Source organism: Ursus arctos, unplaced genomic scaffold (genome assembly GCF_023065955.2).
Source record: "Ursus arctos isolate Adak ecotype North America unplaced genomic scaffold, UrsArc2.0 scaffold_14, whole genome shotgun sequence".
Classification (NCBI taxonomy): domain Eukaryota; kingdom Metazoa; phylum Chordata; class Mammalia; order Carnivora; family Ursidae; genus Ursus; species Ursus arctos.
Window position 1 is genome coordinate 51,966,604 of NW_026622808.1, and position 19,572 is coordinate 51,986,175.

Sequence of the window (19,572 nt, forward strand, 5' to 3'; positions counted from 1 at the left end):
CTCAGAAACTAATATACCGTTATAACAAAGACTGATAAACTGTGAAACGTGAATGGATAAAGGAAAAGGGGGTTGGCGCCCCTTACAGGTGGTCCATTGGGGGGAGGTGACTGGGACATATATAGTAGAAACGATTGTGGAGTAAGGTTTGCTATGCAGACCCAAGCGACAAGAAAGAAGGCTACCTTTACAAATGGAAGTTTATGCCACCCTTAAATGGGAAATTTATGCCTGACGTTAGGCAGACAGGAGAGCAGAGGGCTCCTCCCTTGTCTGCTGTTTCTCAACTGCCTTCAGTTTCACAGAATTCTTATGCTAACGTGGCATTTTTGGGGGTGGCAGGCGTATTCTGATCCCCTTCAGAGACCAAGTTTTACATTTGAAATGACTAAAGTACTTTTACTGTGCAAGATTTCATTTCCCCCTTTAGCCCCCACCCACACAGTGGCCCCCGGCGCCAGCAAGCCACCAGAGACAGAGGATCATGGGTAACCTGACTGCAGTTCTATTTCCGCACAAATGGGCTGTGACTATAAATGCTGATCTCATTATACACATGATGAATTAATTAAATGATAAAGAACCCTGTCCTACTCGAAATTAAGTCTGTGTTCGACAGACCTATTGGTAGACCAGGCTGTAGGTCCTTCTGTCTGTCTCTTCAATACGGTGTGTCTCTCTTTCTTGCCTCAGTCCCCTCCCTTCACCCAAATGGTTCATTCCAGGTCATTCTATTGCAGGATGCCACCCACTGTGGGCTGCCCGTCTGTGTTCAAAATTTGAATCAATCTTCACATCATCCTTCATTACCAGTACTGACCTATAAGCCTGACGACAGCCCTCACTCCCCAGTGATTTGGAAGGCAATCTGTCGTCCTAACTTATGATCTGCAAAGGCACAACAACTTCACACCTTCTGATGAAGGATGATGTCTTGACATCGCCGGCAGTACACAGGTACAGAAGGAACATTCTCTTAATTTTAACAGATTGTATGTATTTTTGATGGAGACTCTCTGTTTATGAGACATGATGCCGGATATCCATTTACAGAAGAAACATGAAGTTTCTGTATTATGTAAATTTAAGTAAAAAGTCAGCCAATTTATGCAACCTACTGGGTAGAACACAGCACAAGTGGGACACGGCGTGGCAAAATCTTGAAGGGGATAACACACATGACCGAGGTGGAATAGAATGGTGTAGAGGAATGAGTTTTCAGGGCTGGAATTGCTGGTTTTGTGGTAGCCATGCTGAAAGAGAGTGGGGACGAGGCAGCCCTCCCTTGCAAATCATGTTTGGTAGGTAGCTCTTCGTTCTCCCACAGGTAGAATCAGCCTTGCTCAGAAGCTATGTTCTGTTCTGTACTGCATCCACTTAGGACATCAAAACACAGGAGAAATGTGGAAAATTTGGAAATGTTTACAAAAGAGTAAAAGGAATCAATAAGCATCTGGAAAACACAACTAGATGAAAAATGGAATTTTCCAAGAAGGCAGGAAAGTAAGAAATAAATTTAAGTCCAAGCAAAGAGAATTATTGTTGGCTACAGAGAGAGTGTCCTCAGCAGGGGTCAGTGGGCCGCCTGGAGGCACGTGCCTCCCTGCCCCCCCTCAAGTCAGGGCAGAGGGAAAGGAAAAGAAGTGAACTAGAAGGGGTGGGAGCTCCAGTCCCTGAGGCATGGCAAGACTGGCTGTTCCCACTGGGTGTTTTAGAGCTCTTACCTCTCAGCCTCAGTCTCTGCAGCCACTAAATGGGAATCATAATTCCTCCCCCACCCCCATCAACATCTCTGATTTGCTGAAGGGCCTCAAAGTACAAAAAGACATATTATCTCCTTCTCTATAAAGCAGTCATCAATAACACAGGATTCTCACATTTTGCCCAAACAGAGATGGGGGGAAAATCACAGACACAATTAGGGATGTGTTTTTTTAGTGCTGAAAGAGTGAGGGTCCAAGAATTACTAAATAATCACAGAATAAAAACACAGGGAAACCAAAGCATGTCCTCAAATGACTTAAAAACTAGCACCAAGGCAGTTTGTTAAATACTCGGGACCGTTCCCAAATGTTCGGGACACTGACAGGTTGGAATCCCAGAAGTTACTGGTAAGTTAAATGTGTTCTCATGAGTAGGGGTGGCAGCAGTGCCATCATCTGGGGAATAACTGCTTGAAATATATCACCGAGAAGTAGCAGTGCACAGCTGTCTGAAAGACAACGGGCCCGAGGACAACACAAAACGAGGCTCCAGAAGGAGTCGGTGAGGAATAGCAGATGCACCTGTTATTATTACTGGACCCTCCTATGTGCTTTTTACCTCCTTGTGCCATTTCATTCTCAGGGCCTCATGCTACAATCAGTATCAAGAGCATTCCCATCTCGGAGATGAGTAAGCAGATACAGAGAAGTTAAGCCACTTGCCCGAGCGAGTAAGTGGCAGATACGAGATAGAAACGCAGGCAATGTGACTACGCTACACCCTCACCCACATCCTCGCCAGTCAACTGATGACGCCAAGGGGTAGCATCCAACACCACTTCGGTAAAAGCTGCTAACGGCTGAGTACAAAGTGCCAAGCACGACAAAGAAGCACATGCAATCTCGTTTAACCCTCGCTCAACCTTAGGGAGTAGGCAGCGTTATTACCTCAGTCTGACAGATAAGGAAACCGAGGAGGACAGAGGCACATCAGATATGAAAGGACTTCCTGACCACTTAGGGCAGTGTTTCATTAACACATCCCTCCAGCCCACCCCAAAGAACCCTTTGTTCTAACTGCTCCCTTGTGAAATGTTAATACCACAGCAAAGCTGTTTCTTTCTTTAAGTACTGGATACATATCTGTGCTTTATGTATAAAAACAGGAGGATTTTTCACCCCACCAAGGATCAGTTTTTGAGAATGGGGCTTATCGCTTAAAGGATCCTTATGCAGGTAGTTCTGCTGTGGTCCAGGAAAGCGGTTCATTTATTAACTTCTCATTCATCCCTTCAGTCCTTCGGCATGTAATATGTACGTATTTATTTATTTAAAAGATTTTATTCTTTATTAGAGAAAGAGAGAGCTCACAGTGGGGAGAGGCAGAAGGAGAGGGGGAGAGAGAAGCCTCAAGCAGACTCCCTGCTCAGTGGAAAGCCTGACAGGGGGCTTGACCCAGGACCCTGAGAGCAAGATCTGAGCCAAAAACAGGAGTTGGCCGCTTAACCAACTGAGCCACCCAGGCGCCCCGATCCCCCAGTATTTATTGAGGGGAAGGAATAACAGACACAATAGAGTATGGTACTGTGTGATTCCATTTATAGGATGTTCAATAAAAAACAAAAGGATATGTGGTGATAGAAATGTGAATAGTGGCTGCTTCTGGAAGAGAAGGATGACTGGAAGGGCACGCAGGAACTTTCTGACATGATGCAAATCTTTTTATCTTGATCTGGGTTATGGTTACATGTCTGCATACCTTTGTCAAAACTTATCAAACTGCACACTTAACGAAATCTACATTTACTGAATATAAATTATCTCCCAATAGAGTTTTCAAGAAGGTATTTCCTAGTACGTGCCAACCTGGGTACTTTAACAATTGGTCCCTGGAGCCCCTAACTTGCTGCTGGACGCCAAGGCTCAACAAAACGCTCTGTGGTCACACAGGGTCAGAGAAACAAACGGACCCCTTGATCTGACTCAACCAGGGTCTGTCCTGGAATCCCAGGCAGAGCTCTGAGGACCCAATGTCATAATGGAGTGGAAAAAGTCTAAAGAGTACCTCTGAAAGTCAAAGGGATCTAAGAACTTCCATGTGAAGACAGGCTTCAAAGTCAAGTGCTCTGAGCTTTCTACAACGACTGCTGGAGAAGAGGTAACAAAAGTCCACAACGTCACCGCAGGGAAGAAGCGAGGGGAAGCCTTTCCTGGAATGTGAGAGCAGTCATCCCTCTGGACAGTGGCCCACGTGCTGCCTTGTGACATCGCTTGTACTTGGCACCGTGGGATTATTTACAGCAGCACTGTTATTTTGCTTTCCACATGCTTATGCCATTTTTCCAACTAGATCAGAACTGGACTATGGTCTGGACTGTGTCTTTACACCTGGCTCAGTGGCCATGCATGGCACCTTCCCATCAGATTCCCAGGACTGCAAAACTGAGAATACTAAATTTTCTGAACGAGATAGTGGGAGAAGTTCTGAAAAAAGGATCTTTGTGCTAGTTCTAAATGTGAGAAACTGCCTAAGGGACACAATCTAGATGCCCATCTAATGAAATTGCTAAGACATTAAAAGATTTAGAGGCACAACAGGGACATTTTAAATCTGGCCCTTCTAGAACATTCTAAACATACAGCCATTGCAGGCAGACAGCAGCCTTAAATCTTTATTCCGTCTATAACAGTGTATTATCCTCAAAAAGAGGGATACACTTGACAGACTTTGCTTTTGAAGAAAAAGGAAATGTGATCAGCTAAATAAATCAGGTTTTTCAGAAATTTTCTTCACAAGGGTCGGTTGAAGAAAGAATGGATAGAACTAAGAGCTTACGTGTGTTGAGAACCTACAATGTATCAGGTATCCTGCTAAGCATAGTATGCACATTATCTTACTTACTCTTCCCAACCACTCCAGAGACAGGTACTCTCGTTATACCCACTTTAAAGAAATTAAAGGCACTGATACTTGCCTAATGTAGGATGATGGAAGCTGAACATGAAGTAGGAAACAGGCTTGAGACCTTCCACTTTCACGCTCAACACCCACCTGCTCTTCCTATGTGACCTGTAACCTTAGGTAACCGTGCAGGGCAATGCTATTGCCTCTCAGAGAAGGGAAACCGAGCTCAGAGCTCACAGAGGGAGTGGCCGAGCTCGTATTTGAATAGGGACACAGACCCACGCGGGGACACACCACAGTCTGCTGCTCCGAGGACTGGTGAAATATTTCGGTAGTAAATAAGTTTTAGCAGGTCCCCAGGAGAGGAGCAGGCCACTTGGATGTGTGCTCAGCCAGCCTCTGGGTTACACTTAGTTAAGTCCAGCTCCACCGAAAGACCTGAGAGCTGACATGGGGACAGAACCCGGGTGGGAGCTGCCAGCATAGCCGCTGCTTTCCGGCTGGAGGGTTAAATGTCCGACATATGCCGTGTTCAGCTGGCACGTCCATTTCTGGATCTTACCTGTACGGTTTGTACTGTGTAGATTTTCTTCAGGTTCGAGGCACACTCAGCTGCTGTAGCACCAGGGAGGGATCTAAGCAAACATAAACAAAAGAGCAAAGACAGAAGCCAAACAAGTAGTCAGTGTTCTTGAAGTCAGGTCACAGGTTTTCATACAAATTAGGTCTCAAACCACGGCATCAGACATTTCTGGAATGTGATTTAGAATTTAAAATGTGAAATTCCTACTTTGTGAAGTCATGAGTCTGCCTCCCCTAAAAGTAAGCATATGTATTCTGCGGAAATTTAATTAAAAAGAAAAAAGGGAAATGTACGTAAGAAAGATATTGGAAACTTTTAAAAATCACATTTTAAAAAAGACTAAACTTTAAAAAATCACATTTTAAAAAATACTAAAATAACCTTGTAATAACCAAGCCTTCTGCTAGGATTTTGGATATGAAACTGTGCCCGCTGTACAGGTGACAGTGAAATCACGGTCTCCTGGCCCGATGACATGTTTGAAAAACTTGTTAGTTCTTGGTGGTAAATATTCAGGAACTCTTAAGAAACAGAGTAACCTTTTGCCAACTTTAAGAAAACATGATTACTAAAAGTCAACTTTAGTTTCCCCTGAAATTTGCATATATTTCCCCAACACTTGCTTTTAGAAAAATTCTTTCAGTTATTTTCTCGGGCTGATTTAATTAGCTCTGGGGAGCGCTGTGGTCAGAATACATTAATCTTTAGTTTGCCATATGGTCCACTAGATGGCAACATACTACAGGTTTACTCACCAGAAAAATCAGGCACTAGGGACAGGCTTTCTCCCACCCCATTTCTTGGGATTAGGAGCAATATGATAAGGTCTCATCAGTCCTTAGAAGTTAAGATTCTCAATTCCTGCCACCTTTTCCTCTCCCCTATACTGAACTAGCAGTTCTTGCTCAAGACTGTCGGGATCCAGGAATGTCAGTCCAAAGATGAAAAATCACCACTCAAAAAATGCTTGAAAGCCCCGCGTGTGGTTGTGAGGTGGGAAATGAGGCTTGCTGAGAGAACATGCTGGCTCACAGTCAACCCAGTAGGATCTGGAATCTATAGAGAATGATCTTGAGCAGTCACTGACCCTCAGAGACACCAAGCCCACAGAACCTCAAGACGTTGCACTTTCCGGAGAGTCATAAAACCACTGCACACCGGAGATATGCACAAAACCCACAGAGCTCAGAGGCAGAGAGGACAGCAAAGAAAAGGGTCATGCCCAGGTGTGGGGTGCGCATGACACATGAGTGACAGGGCTCTACAGACCAAACTCCTGGAACTATGGACCAATAAATGTTCCCTGGTGCCTAACCGGAATAGAAACAATGCACTTCTGAATACAGTTCCCTTGCTTGAAAGGCACTAAGGAAGTATAATTGTGGACAAGTTTGAGGGCAAACAAAGGACCGTGTTAAGTTGGCGATGTCGGATAAATACCCTAATGTGTTGGGTTTACAACTCTTTTCTAGTTGTTTATAAATATGCTGGGCATTTTTTTTTTAAAAAAAGCAAATCCACAATAACCAGCATGACTGCATTTTCTTGCCAGACCTAAAGCTTAAAATAACCATGTTGAAGAGAGAGGTGAACAGTGAGGTATTCAATCAGCACCTAGCTCTGACAATGCCTGGGCCCCAGATGAATCCATCAGTCCAGAGACTGCCTTGACATGAATAAATATTAACTTACTATTTAATGCAGGGTTTTATACCATTTTTGGCTTCAATTATAAAAAGATTGAAAAAAAAAAAGCCCACTAAAACCGACCCTGAACTTTTTTTCTGGATAGATTTTCACATGAAAAATCTTTTGCTTTTATATGAAAATCTACTGGCATTTATTCCAATGCCAATTTTTTTTTCCTTTGAAAAGTTTAGCTGACCTCTCCACCAAATATGCCCAGCAAGATATCCCTGGATCACCCAAAGTACGTAGGAAAGCATATATGTGGATCCTTTACTTACAGGATGGGGATTTGCTAGGGTCCAAAAGAAGGAAATGTACTTTGCCTTTCTTTCATTTCTAAAACTGTGTATTTCAAAGCTTTACTATCTTTTAAAGTCACACTTCGATGCGTAACTGTGTAGCACAAGTATTTGAATGTTCACCTCAGACAGCATTATGTCAACTTAGTACAATGCGAGCATAATACCATTTAACCTGGACAAAGTTTCTGATGGACATTGCTTTCTATGCCTCTTTTTAAGTGCCTCTTACATTGTGGTCTTTTAATTCTATTCCAGTGTAGGAGACAATCATACAAAATCATTTAGGGCCCCTCGGTTTCACTATCCGAGTTTTGTTTTGTTTTTAAGAAATGTAGTTTCCTGGGGCGCCTGAGTGGCACAGTCGTTAAGCGTCTGCCTTCAGCTCAGGGCGTGATCCCAGCGTTCTGGGATCGAGCCCCGCATCAGGCTTCTCTGCTGGGAGCCTGCTTCTTCCTCTCCCACTCCCCCTGGTTGTATTCCCTCTCTCGCTGGCTATCTCTCTGTCAAATAAATAAATAAAATCTTTTTTAAAAAATGTAGTTTCCTGAGTCCAAGAAAAGGCTCTCGAATAAGACCATAAGGCAGTGCTGTCTGCGTGAGACGGTACCAGGAGCTAGTGTGCTCAGCACTCCACATCCTCTACAGCACTGAATCCCGGCCAACCAGCTTTCTGAGAATGGACTTTCCAGGACAGCCAAGGAGAGAAGGTTCTCACTAAAACCGACAGGATCACCCTCCACTATAGGTCTGTTCTGATTCATAGGTCGTGATGCGGATGTATTGGCGTTTGAAGGAAGTATGTTAGCTCCTATGGACTCTGGTTTCCTAAGTTCTTAATGGGGCAGGTTGGATTCTGGGATCTTAAGGGTTTCTTCTAGCTGCCCGACAGTTTTATGGCTATTCAGGTTTCAAAGTAATGAAACAATGGTGCTGGAACTTCTGATCGTAGTAAGTGGTTGGCTTGGCCAGAGTGAGGAACGGCATTCTCCTGCGAGCCAAGTCCGATCCCGACAGTCCCTGAAAAATCCCACCATGCCTAAACCTCCTGCCTGCCCTGGGACCTCTTTAACAAGCAAAACTGGGCCATAGTCACGGAATCCATTTTAACAGGGTAAACAGGCTGAGATTTTTAATCATCTGTCTTGTAAACAGGTCAGTCTGTACTGGACTTGCTGGTTCAAAGCCGAACTGAAGCTGTAGCGTCTACTGTTACTGTTTCTTAAAGTAGCAATGCAGGCTGCTCCCGGCAAAGCTGCGGTGCGGGGCGGCCAGCCCCACGGCCCCTCCTCCCTGTTACTGTCAGAGAGCTGTACCAACGGGAAGGTAAATGTCTGCCATGGACTTCAAGGAAAGAAATATTTTCACTCATCGCACATATACAGTATATTCTCCTATCTTTTAAAAGTCTTTTTACTCCATTCATGTTATAAACCTAAACTTCCCAACAGAACCGCAACCAAACCCTCACTCTGCAGATCAAAGGTGCTCATCTGGGCGTGATCTTGTCCCCCAGGCGGACACGTATGGCAATATTTGGAGACAGTTCCAGGGGTCACACCTGAGGGGGATGCCACCGGCATCTAGCTGGTAGAGGGCCCAGGATATCCTAGCGGGCACAGGATAGCCCTACAACAAGGAATACCCAGTCCAAAATGTCACCACAGTCAATGCCGAGAACCCCTGACATAGACACGTAACAAAGAGTCTCAGAGGATTTATAACTTATTTAATCAATAAAGATTCAGTGCACACCTCTTTGAGCTGATGGGGATACATCGGTGGTCATTCTAGACAAAGTCCTTGTCCTCATGGAGTTCTAGAACTAGCACCCCTGCTTTCTGAATTCCCCAGACTCCTGAAGGCAAAGCAACTCTGATCAGATCCTCTCTTCTTGGCCCGGGAGGGAGGAGGTGGAAGAGAAGGCGGTGAGAGGGTGCTTACATATTGATGATGACCCTTCCTAGAAGGACACGCAGCTGGAGTTGTGGAAAATCCCAAAACCAAGGACTCAGACCTGTTTTCACATTCTCCGAATTCTATGCTGCCTTCTCCCAATACGAGCTGCAGCTGTGGACATACCAGCGGGACAATAAATGCTCCCTGGCTGGATCAGGTTAAGGAGTCTGAAGTGTTCACCAGGAGTCTTTCCTCTGATGTAATGATAGTAATGTAATAATGGCCTCCTTTTATTGAGGGTTTTGCTCATGCTGACTCTAATCCTTACAGCAACCCTGTCAAGGTGCTATTATCATTCCCACTTTACTAATTAGGAAACTGAGGCTCAGTGAGGCTCTTTAAGTAGCAGATCTGAGTTCTTTCCCTGGTTGGTCTAGCTCTGATGCCCATGATCTTCCTCTTAGACAAGGATGGCTCCCAGTAAAAACCAAGCAGTCACTGTCATCATGGGAGGGTCACACATGGCATCTTAGGGCAAATCCCTTTCTAGGTTATCTCCTCTCTCCTTGGACCCATTCTGGCCTGCCATTCATCCAACACCATCCAGCTGGCCACACTATTGGATATTGGAAGGGGGCAGACGCAGAGATGCAGGGCTGAGGTGGAGCCTACCAGAATCCCTGGCAATAACGATATCCTAAAAAGTTATACAAGGAACACAATTCAGGAAGAACATACATACAGGTTATCATATTCTGGGGCTAGACGTGGGAAGAAGATACTTTACCAAACAAAAGCCACAAATGGGCTATAGCAGGAGGGCAGGAAAGCAGAGGGGTTAAGAGGATGGTCCTTGGAATCGACGGATTTGAGTTCAAGTCCCAGCTCTGCCACCTCCCAGCTGTGTGGCAAGCCTGACCCTCTCTGACCCCCACTTCCCCTTTCTGAGAACACGGTCTCTACGCCACCCGTTGCTTTGCTGATTAGATGACATGAGTGGATGCTCTACAAAGCATTTACCCAATATCTGGCATCTAATAAGCAATTGTTGCTAACATCACCATCGTCATCATCACCATCCGAGGCAGAAAAACAGGAACAGATAAGAGCACAATTAGAACTAAGAGACACTGAGCACATTTTCTAATCTGTGGGGCAGCCAGTAAGAATCCCAAGAAACCTGTAAGAGTTACTCACAGAGCTGAGAAACTCCTAGATTCCTTCCTCGGCAAAAAAAGCCCAAAAGGTGCCGGTGTCTCTGGGCTTAAGGCCATAGCTACCCTGAGGGCTGTTTCCACTTGGACTTGGCTCACCCAGAAGCTGTGATGGTTAGGGCAGAAGTGGGAAGGGATCCTTCGAGGTCTGCCAAGTAGACGATTAGTGTAAAGATGAGAGGGGAACTCTTAATGTTATTTATGACCCAAACTCCCCAATCCAGCTTTATATTACTCCTGTGTGTCTTCAGCTGCATAACAGAATCACAGGAAATGCATCTTAAGACTCTTTATGTAAAATTGGTTAAAATTTCTTTTCATTTGGGGAGTTAGGAGAAAGCAGAGAGTCCCATAAGTTTGGACCAACTGTTCCGCTTAAATGGTTTCTAGGCACCTAAGCACCATCTATATGCAAACAGTTAATGTGTTATGTACAAATCATCTTTATGTATTCATTAAAGCAGGTCCCTGAGAATCTCACAAGACAGAACTCTTTTAGCGCAATTTAAGTCTGCAGTGCTTCAAAGCGTTTTATCCTCTCTTATTCCAGAAATACTTACTGAGCCCCCAATAACTGAAAAAAAAACTATGTATCATATGTTACATGCACACATGATCTCATTTCATCCTCATTCAGACATCATGACGTAAATAATGGTTGCATTTCCGTTCTGCAGATAACCAAATGAAATCTGAGGGTGGTGACCTGCCAAAGACAGAGTTGGCTAGGGACAGACCTGGGACTTGAACCATGGGTGGCTGGCAACCTTGCCCTTAGTCAGCAGCCTCGACTGATCACTTATTCCATGACCCATCCTCTGCTTGGTGCCGGGAACACAACTCAGCACCAAGCAATCTCGACTCTCCTGCAACTTGCAGTCCTCAGTGTATCTCCCTGCAGTACAAATGTGCCTTCTCCCCTCAACCTCACCCTTAAAGATATGTCTGCTACAGGTGAATGAGGCTCGTGGATAATTCATGGGGACAGAAGTAAATACCCAAGGAAATGATCTTCACCATTACCTGGCTAGCTCTTAGCAGGCCACAGCACCACTTACCAGTGACCTGGATACCTGGAAATGCTTCTTACAAAGAGAAGAAGCTGGAAAGGTTTCCCCCAAATCCTGCCTGCATCCTTGCCAAAGTGTGGTCGGTCACCCGGCAGCATCACCTGGTGGGAGAGCTACAGCATCTCTAGGCCCGTTAGACACCTGCTGAATCCAATGTGATTTGTATATATACTGAAGTTTGAGATGTGCTGGCCTGTGTCATCTAAATCAAGTCACCATAAGAAATGCTAACAGCTTGGCAAATAAAAGCTAATGAACTATAGCTAGCATCATCAAAAACACATAAAAATCACTTTTCTCACAGATGTATTTTTTTGTCATCTCCCAAAGAGATTATCAAGATGAGGCCATCATTGAATGTGAAGTCCCAGGCTCTTAAATATGGGTTTTAGGCAAGGGTCTCTTCTTTGCAAATTTTGAAGAAGAGAGTCCTTGGCTTAACTTTTTTCCCATGAAACAGGAGCTTGGTTTCCTCACTGGTGAAATTCAGTGGTAGATTCCCTCTCAAGTCCCATCTAGCTTCCTTATTTCAGAATATGAAATATGGGAGAACGGTATTGCGTTCCTTGTTCATATTCATAGGGAAGTGGTGTTCGGCAGGGGTAGGGACACCAGTGCTTGGGGTCACACAGTCCTTAGCTCAAACTCTGTTTCCACTCTGTATTAGCTGTGTGACCTTGGTCAAGTGGCTTCTCCGGGCCTCAATGTTCTCATCTGTAAAATGTTGCTGATATGTCCTACTTCAAAACTGTGAGGACTTCGTGGGTAATTATGTCCAGCAGCCAGTGTAACACCTAGCAGGCACAATATAGCCCAGTAACAGATACGCATGCCCAGTGTACATGCACACAACAGATGTTAGTGGAAGAAATGAATACTGACAATACTCTACCTCAAATGAGTGACCACTTCATTTGAGCCAAGAGAACAGCCTTAGAGAGGTAAACTTTAAAGACAGGGATAGGTCTCCCAAAAGCCAGTCTTGGTGAATTTGCACCCATCAGGCTCAGCTGTCAGAGGGAAAAATCTGTACAGGCTCAGCTCTGTGATGAAGAGCACCCCTCGTATATCATTCACTCCATTAAAGCTGATTTCATTTTAATCGCTTTAGATAGATCTGTGGCTTGTGGCTATAGCCGCTTCCTGTTTGAGAGTCACACACAAAAAATGGTCCAGGGCCTATCATTAACATTTAATAGTGCATCTAGTGAAACACCCTTTATAATCTAAATGCTTTATTTTTTTTGCATGTTTAGCTTATTTTTCTTTTTCCAGGCTTCCTTCTATTTTCATTCTTGCCTATAAGCTCTGTGACACGAGCAGCTGAGACTCTTTTCCTCTTGCCATATAATTAATCCCTCAGTACATAGGGGTTGGGTGGAAGAAAACTATACTAGTGCGAGAGGTGACAGCAAACGAAAGCCAGGTTTTGGACTGTCACCGTGCCAGACCACTAAAGTCTCGCCAGCTCTCTTAGGTTTGGAAATAAGGAAATGGCATCTGTAATATTAAAAGAAGGAAAATAGATATTTTTGAGCAGCTAGTACCAGGGAAGGACTGGTAATTTTCTGAGAGAGGATGTTTAAGGCCTCCAGGCCCAGCTGCAGGAAGCAACCACTGACGCGCACAGGTGGAGAGGCTGTGAGACCCTGGGTCAGAGCCTTTCCCAGCCCGAGCTACCTGGACACCATTTCCCCCTTCCAGAAAGTCAAATCCTGGGCCATTAAGAGAGCCCATGGGTTCAAAAAGGCAAAAATGAGGGAAACAGGTGCAGATGGCAGTCCCTGTCTCCGTGTCAACTACGTCCTTCCACGCAGCCTTCTACCCTCACCTGGTCCCAAAAGGCCACTCTGTGAATAAGGATGGTTTTGGAACCCTCTCTATCAAGCCTGGCCCACTGCCCTGTATCGGATTTGTTATTATGGAGCACAACATTGCAATGCATGTGAAAGCATCACACTGTGAAGGGGGGAGGGTCCCTCTGGAACTTGGTACCTCCCAGAACACTCCACTGATGCTATGGAAGCATGTGGTACGTGAGACACCCCTCCTGGGAGGCCCGGGACCATGCTGTCCTTGTGTTTGTGTTCTTAGCACTGAGAACAGCGAAGGACAGGTAATATGCTCCATTGACCTGATCAATAAGCAGAGCAGTAATTCTCCCGCTGTGATGCACAGGACATTTGCTACAAATGTGCATTCCACCCCAGAAGTCTAAGACAGCAGGTTCTGGGCAGGGTTGGGAGCTTGTACTTGAGACGCACAGCCCCTGGTGATTCAGACGTAAGTGGCGAGGGATGACATTTTGAGAAACACTGGTTGGGTCGAGGTGAGCCCCGATGGGGTGGGTTGGTGGGAGACATACGTGACCAGCCTACCTCTGAGACTAAAGACACAAGAACACAAATACTCTCTAAGCACTTACTATGTGCACTGTAGTGTCCACTCTGAGGAGTCAGACATGAGGCCATCCGAGTCTCACCGTCAAGACGGAGGGAAAGAGGAGCAATCAATTATCCTTAATACAAATACTGGCCTATAAAAGTGCTGCAGGAGCGCAAAGGAGGTGGGCTCAATCCTGCCTGAGCCAAGGGCTATTTAAGGACAATTACAGAGTTAGCATCTCTGCAAGGCCTTGAAGGATGCGTGATAGCTCTTCAGGTAGACAAAGGGGAGAAGGGCATCCCAAGCAGAAGAAACATAGGAGACAAATCTTAGAGGCTGGCAAGTCCATGGCTGATGCAGGAAAGGGGCCACAAGTCCACTGTTACCAGAGAGCCTGACACACTGAGTGGTATTTTGGAGTAGGGGAGACATAGGGGATAGGCTAAGAAAAGGTGAGTTTCGTGTTAAAAAATAGCAATATAGATATTTGTACCATAATCTGAAGGCTGTAGGTTTTAGGTTTTGTTTTTGTGTCTAAGCTGGGGAATACTCTTTTCAAATTAGAGCGGCCCATATCCAAAACAAACCACCACAACAAAACCAATGGGAGCCACTCTAGTAAAAGTAGGGGTGGAGATCCGGAATCCCACCTGCCTGGAGCACACAAGCCCACAAGAGAGGCACGCTTAGATGGCAAGAGACAGATCACAATCCATTGTTGTGGCAGAAGAGAAAGGCAGGGAGTTTTGGAATGGCAAGACCAGATGCAGGTTAGAGGGCTAAGCCTGGCAGCCCAGGTGGGGGATGCCAGGAGGGAAGAGCTGGGGAGCAGGCAGAGCCAGCATGTACCTGGGGCTGGAGAGTACTGGGGCCTAGGAAGGCAGGCACAGGAGAGGAGGGGGTGGCTTAGGCTTGGAGCAAGTTTTCCAACAAGAGGTCAAACATGTGAAGCACAGAACTAGATGGAGCAGTGGGCTTGAGAGAGAAGAGGAGTCAAAGGAAATTCCAACACTGAGAAATGTGTTAGATGGTGGCATGGCTGGCCAGCACGTGGTGGACAGGGTGTCCAGAACTCGGGAGGGCAGTCAGGGCTAGGGATGCAGATTTACATATGATACTCAGAGTAACATGAACCACCACAGGAGATGAGGAAGTTACTAGGAGTAGAATTCCATAACCCTGAACTATTCAGTGTGGGGTGACTTGGCCCAGGGGCTGATCAAGGAGCTGAGGGCGGAATGACACGGAAAGAACCCAGTGAAGCTGATGTTCCAGTGAGAGAAGACATACAAACGCAGAATCCTATGGAGGAAATAAAGCGGGGCCAGGGGCATGGGGAGTGTGTGTCAGGATGTGCGTGCCATTTTGTAGCAGTGGTTAGGGAAGGCCTTGCTGAGAAGATGACATCTGGGCAGAGACCAGAAGGGGAGGAAAGCACAGCCCTAGCAGATGACTGAGGGAAGAGCATTCCAGGCAGGAGGGACTGTTGGTGGCCAAGGCTCATGCTTGGGATGACAGAGGAAGAGCTAGAAGGGCAGAAGGGAGAGGGAGAGGGAGACAGGAGTGGGGGGAGAAAAGCATATTGGGCGGGGACAGGAAATGCTGCAGAGTCTCACAGGCTCTTGTAAGTACTTTGGCTTCTGCTCTGAATGAAAAGGACAAGAGAGAAGTGACAGGCCTTAATTTGGATATTACTTCAGCTGCTGTGGTGGGAAGGGATGACAGGGGCAAGGGTAGAAGCAGGGAGAGCAGTTGGCACGCTCCTGCGGTGTTCCAGGTGGGAGAGGCCGTGTGGCTCAAGGTCTACGATGCAGGTGGGGAGAATGTGTTGGATTCCGGATACGCTCACATGGTAGAATCAACAGCTTCTGTGCATAGTGGCAGGGGAGGGAGAAGGAATGGGGAAGGAGAGGAAAAGGAGAGTCACAGAGGTTACCAAGATCTGGGGGCTGGGCAACCGGAAGGAAGGAGTTACTGTGAACTGCTCTGATCTGAGATGGGACAGATGGAAGAAGGCAAATCCGGGAGCGAAGCTGAAGAGGTGGTTTGACATGTGTTGAGTTTGGGTGTGTATTAGACATCCATATGGAGACAGAGAGGAGGGGCTGCATGCACAGTTGTACAAGTGCGGGAGTCACCCGTGCACCAGGGGAGCTGAATACTTCGTAACTGCATACTGTCACTGGTGTGGATGGGGAAAAGAGGCCTGAGGATTGAGTGCTGCAGATAAAACTCAGAGGAAAGGGGGTCACCACTCAGAGACATGCAAACAAGAGCAGCCTCCAAGATCGAGACAGGATCGGGTTTGGGATATCCAGAAAAGGGGAGGAAAACTCTTCATTCTATACCCCAATCAAAATCATACCCCAAATGCTTGCATTCTTAGCCATATAGTCTAACTAAAACACACACACACATACACACACACACACACACACACATGGACTTACTGGAATTTGCTATTGAAAATGCAAATAATTCTACTTAAGGGACTCTCTAATTCATCCAGCGGGGGAAGTGAGTTCAGGTTGCTGGCTTCCTAACACTAAGTTCAGCTGCTCCAGTCCAGATCTGTATGTGTGTGTTGGGGGTGGGTGGTGGTGGTGGTAATTTGGGAGCTTTGGATAACAATGTTAGTTATCGATATTTATTAAGCACTCATTCTATGCTGGGGATCCATGTTAGTGTTTTATATTCATCCATTAATCCTCAGAACAACCCCTATGAGAGACAGCTTATGAATATCCTCATTTTACAAACAATGAAACTGAGGCTTAGCAGGGCTACATCGCTTGTCTTTGGTCACAAAGTAGGCTGAAAGGGAGCACAGGACAGGTGGTAAGTGCCAAAGGAAAGTTTTAGGGATCAGAAGACCTCTGGATGCTGTGGAACTCAAAACTGATGCCCTCGGTAGCAAACATCAGCTCTGCTGGGGTGAAGATTGCTTTGGAGGGCTCTCCTGAGAGACTTACTACTCTTTCTAGAATCTTGTTTCCCTAGGGGGGAAAAGTTACAAACAAAACTTCTGGAACACAGTGTGTTCATAACCCTGAGGGGAAGGGGGCCAGCTGACATAAATGTAATGGACTCCCAGCGAAGTGGAGACAGTCCAATAAAAACTATGGGACGACTGATCAGGCAAAATGAATTCAAATGAGCAATGCTGGAAGTAATTATAATTTCTAGATTAATGTAATTATTTCTATTACAAATTTGGACAATGTGGCAATAACATTTCATTTGATTGCTGGCTTTCAGAGAACAAAAATACCCAAACGCATACTAGGAAAGCTACAGTTTGTGTCTTCATTAAAGTTACTGTATTCTTATCCTGAAAGATACCAGATATTCTTAAAAAGTTATTTGTTGTTATGTAGTATTAAAATCTTGGACCATTCTTAAAATGATGTGCCTTTAAGTAGACTAATTTGTGAGCCATTTAAAAAGAAACTCTCTTGATACTGTTTCCACCAGCAACAACCTCCACCTGTTAGACCATTAGACCAGAGGTAAAAAGGTTTATTAACACCTTGAAAAAATGATACCCGGTATCAATAGTTACAGCACACCTCTGAAAACAAAGACACATGATTTCACTCTGCTAATGTTAGCCAAAACCACTCCTGTTATGACAGTAAAATGCTTTCTTAGCATCCCATAATGAAAGTGAAAATGTTTTAGAAAATGAGACTCGTTCTATCTACCCCAGCCCCAACTTCTATGGGTCCCCGAAAAAGACAGTGGCTCCAGTGTCAGTTCTTATAGATTCTTATAGATTCTTGCTAATTCCAAGAAAGGAATGAACTTATCTTCCTTAAAAGGATGATTATCACTTTTAAAAAACCTTGCAGGCATTTTATGCAAGGCTTTTAAAGACCAGATTTGAGTCTACTAAGTGCATTTCATAGAAAACAGTCATATACCTCTCTTCCAAACATTTAACCACAGCTACAGCATCATCAAAATTTCCATAAGCTTTTGGGACAATCTTGAGGTGTCATCTTTGGGCACCCACAGGGTAACAGATATTAAGAAGGGCTTTGCATTCATGCATTTGTCAAATTTTTCTTATGTTCCTACTATGTGCCAGGTACAGTTCCCGGTGCCTGGATATAGCAAGTGTCAAAAACTAAGTCCCTGCTCATTGGCTTTCAACAGAACGGAAAAGTATTGAGGGATTGAGACAGACTGAAAATAAGCAGATTCATACATAATACTATGTGGCAGCATTAAGCATTACAGAGAACAAGACAGAGCAGGCGAATACAGAATGACTGCAAGATGGGGGTGTGCTAATTTAGATACGGTAGTCTGGGAGGCGTTTCTGAGGAGATGGCACCTGAGCCGTCCCCTGAGAAAGCTATAATTGTCCCCACTTTATTGACAAAGCGAAGTATTGCTCACGGTTGAATTCCCAGCGCCCAGAAGGCGTGTGGCTGCACGGTAAATGGTCAAGAAAATACCTGCCCACTGTTTGAGAAAGAACGCCAAGAGGTGTCCGCGGCAGTTTCGGTGGGGCACCGAGTGGAGGCCCCCGCTGGGCCACGATCCGGCCACCCCTGCACACTTCCCTGGGGGCCGGCCCACTTTCCCGAGCGCTGTCACCGCGCAGGTCGGGTCCTGAGCTCCCCCAGGAGCCCCGCGAGGCCACCAGGACAACACCGCTCTCCCCACTTTACAGCGAGGACCCGACGACCCCCGGCTGGCCCGTCTCCCAGCGCCCGGCCAGGACGGCCGCCCTCGGGCACGCTTCTTTTGACGGAAATAAAGGGGGGAAAGTGCTGCCGAAACTTTTGGGGCTGCGCCTGTGTCCTCCCAGCCTGAGGCGAGGCCGCCAAACACTCGCTCGCCCCGGCCCCGGGCTCCCGACCCGGCTCTGCGCGAGTGCTGGGCGCGCGGGCGGCCGCGGAGCGGGGCTGGGGCCCGGGTCCCGGGCCGCGCCGAGACAAAGCGGCGGCGCCGGCCGGGCGGGCGCACGGCGGCGGCGGCGGCGGCGGGGCCGGGGCCGGACGCGGCGGCCCCCGTGCCCCCTCACCTGTCGAGCCAGAAGGTCCAGGGCGAGTGCAGCGGGACCTCTCCCGGCTCGGGCCGCAGAGCCGACAGCTGCTGCAGGCCGAGCGGCGGCGCGGCGGCGGCGGCGGCGCGGGGCCCCGGCGGCTCCCGGGCCCGGGCGGGGGGCACGGCGGCCGGGGGCATCGCCATTTTCTCCGCCCCGCCTGCGAGGCCGGCGGACGCGCGGACCGCGGGGCGAGCGGCGGCTGAGTCACCCCGGCCCCCGCCCGCCCCGGCGCGGCCGCCCCGCCCCGCCCCGCGCGCGCCCCGCCCCGCCCCAGGCCCGCCGCCCGCCCGGCCTGGGAGCCGCACCGCGGGCCGCCGGGGGCACGGTCCGGCCGGGCCGCCAGACCGAAGCCGGCCGATCCGCTGCGGGCGGCGGGGCCCATTTGGCACCAGCACGGACCCGGAGGGCGGGGGACCGACGGCCGGCCGGCCGGGGGGGAGGGCAGAGCTGCGGCCGGGCACGAATTAGCAGGCTCTGGGGGTCGGGGAACAGAGGACCGGACAGAGAGAGGGCTGGTTCTGCGGCCAGACCCGAGGCCGGTGAGATGGACGGGCGGGTTCCCGAAAGATGGAGGGATGGACGGATGGACCAGTGGATGGAGTTTCAGACGCACATGGTGGGAGGGGAGGACGGGTGCATAGAAATACCAGCAGTCTGAAAGATGGGTGGGAAAGCTGGCAGATGGTTGGAGGAGGATGGAGGGATGGAAGGGCAGATGGAAGCACAGTTGGATGTGACAGATAGATGGCAAGGGGAACCGCTGGCC

General features: G+C 47.3%; 1 protein-coding gene across 2 annotated transcripts in view; it reads right to left on the reverse strand.

Annotated features, from left to right (window-relative positions):
* The window catches only part of EIF4E3 (eukaryotic translation initiation factor 4E family member 3), a 38,216-nt gene extending 19,252 nt beyond the window's left edge, over window positions 1–18,964 (reverse strand). For both annotated transcript variants that reach the window (XM_048226557.2, XM_057311880.1), the window contains exons 1-2: window positions 18,783–18,964; window positions 5,171–5,243 (exon numbers count right to left, since the gene is read on the reverse strand). In XM_048226557.2, the coding sequence (XP_048082514.1) occupies window positions 5,171–5,243; window positions 18,783–18,949 (240 nt within the window). In that variant the 5' untranslated portion in view covers window positions 18,950–18,964. The remainder of the gene's footprint in view (window positions 1–5,170; window positions 5,244–18,782) is intronic.
* Between the last annotated feature and the right edge of the window lie 608 nt (window positions 18,965–19,572).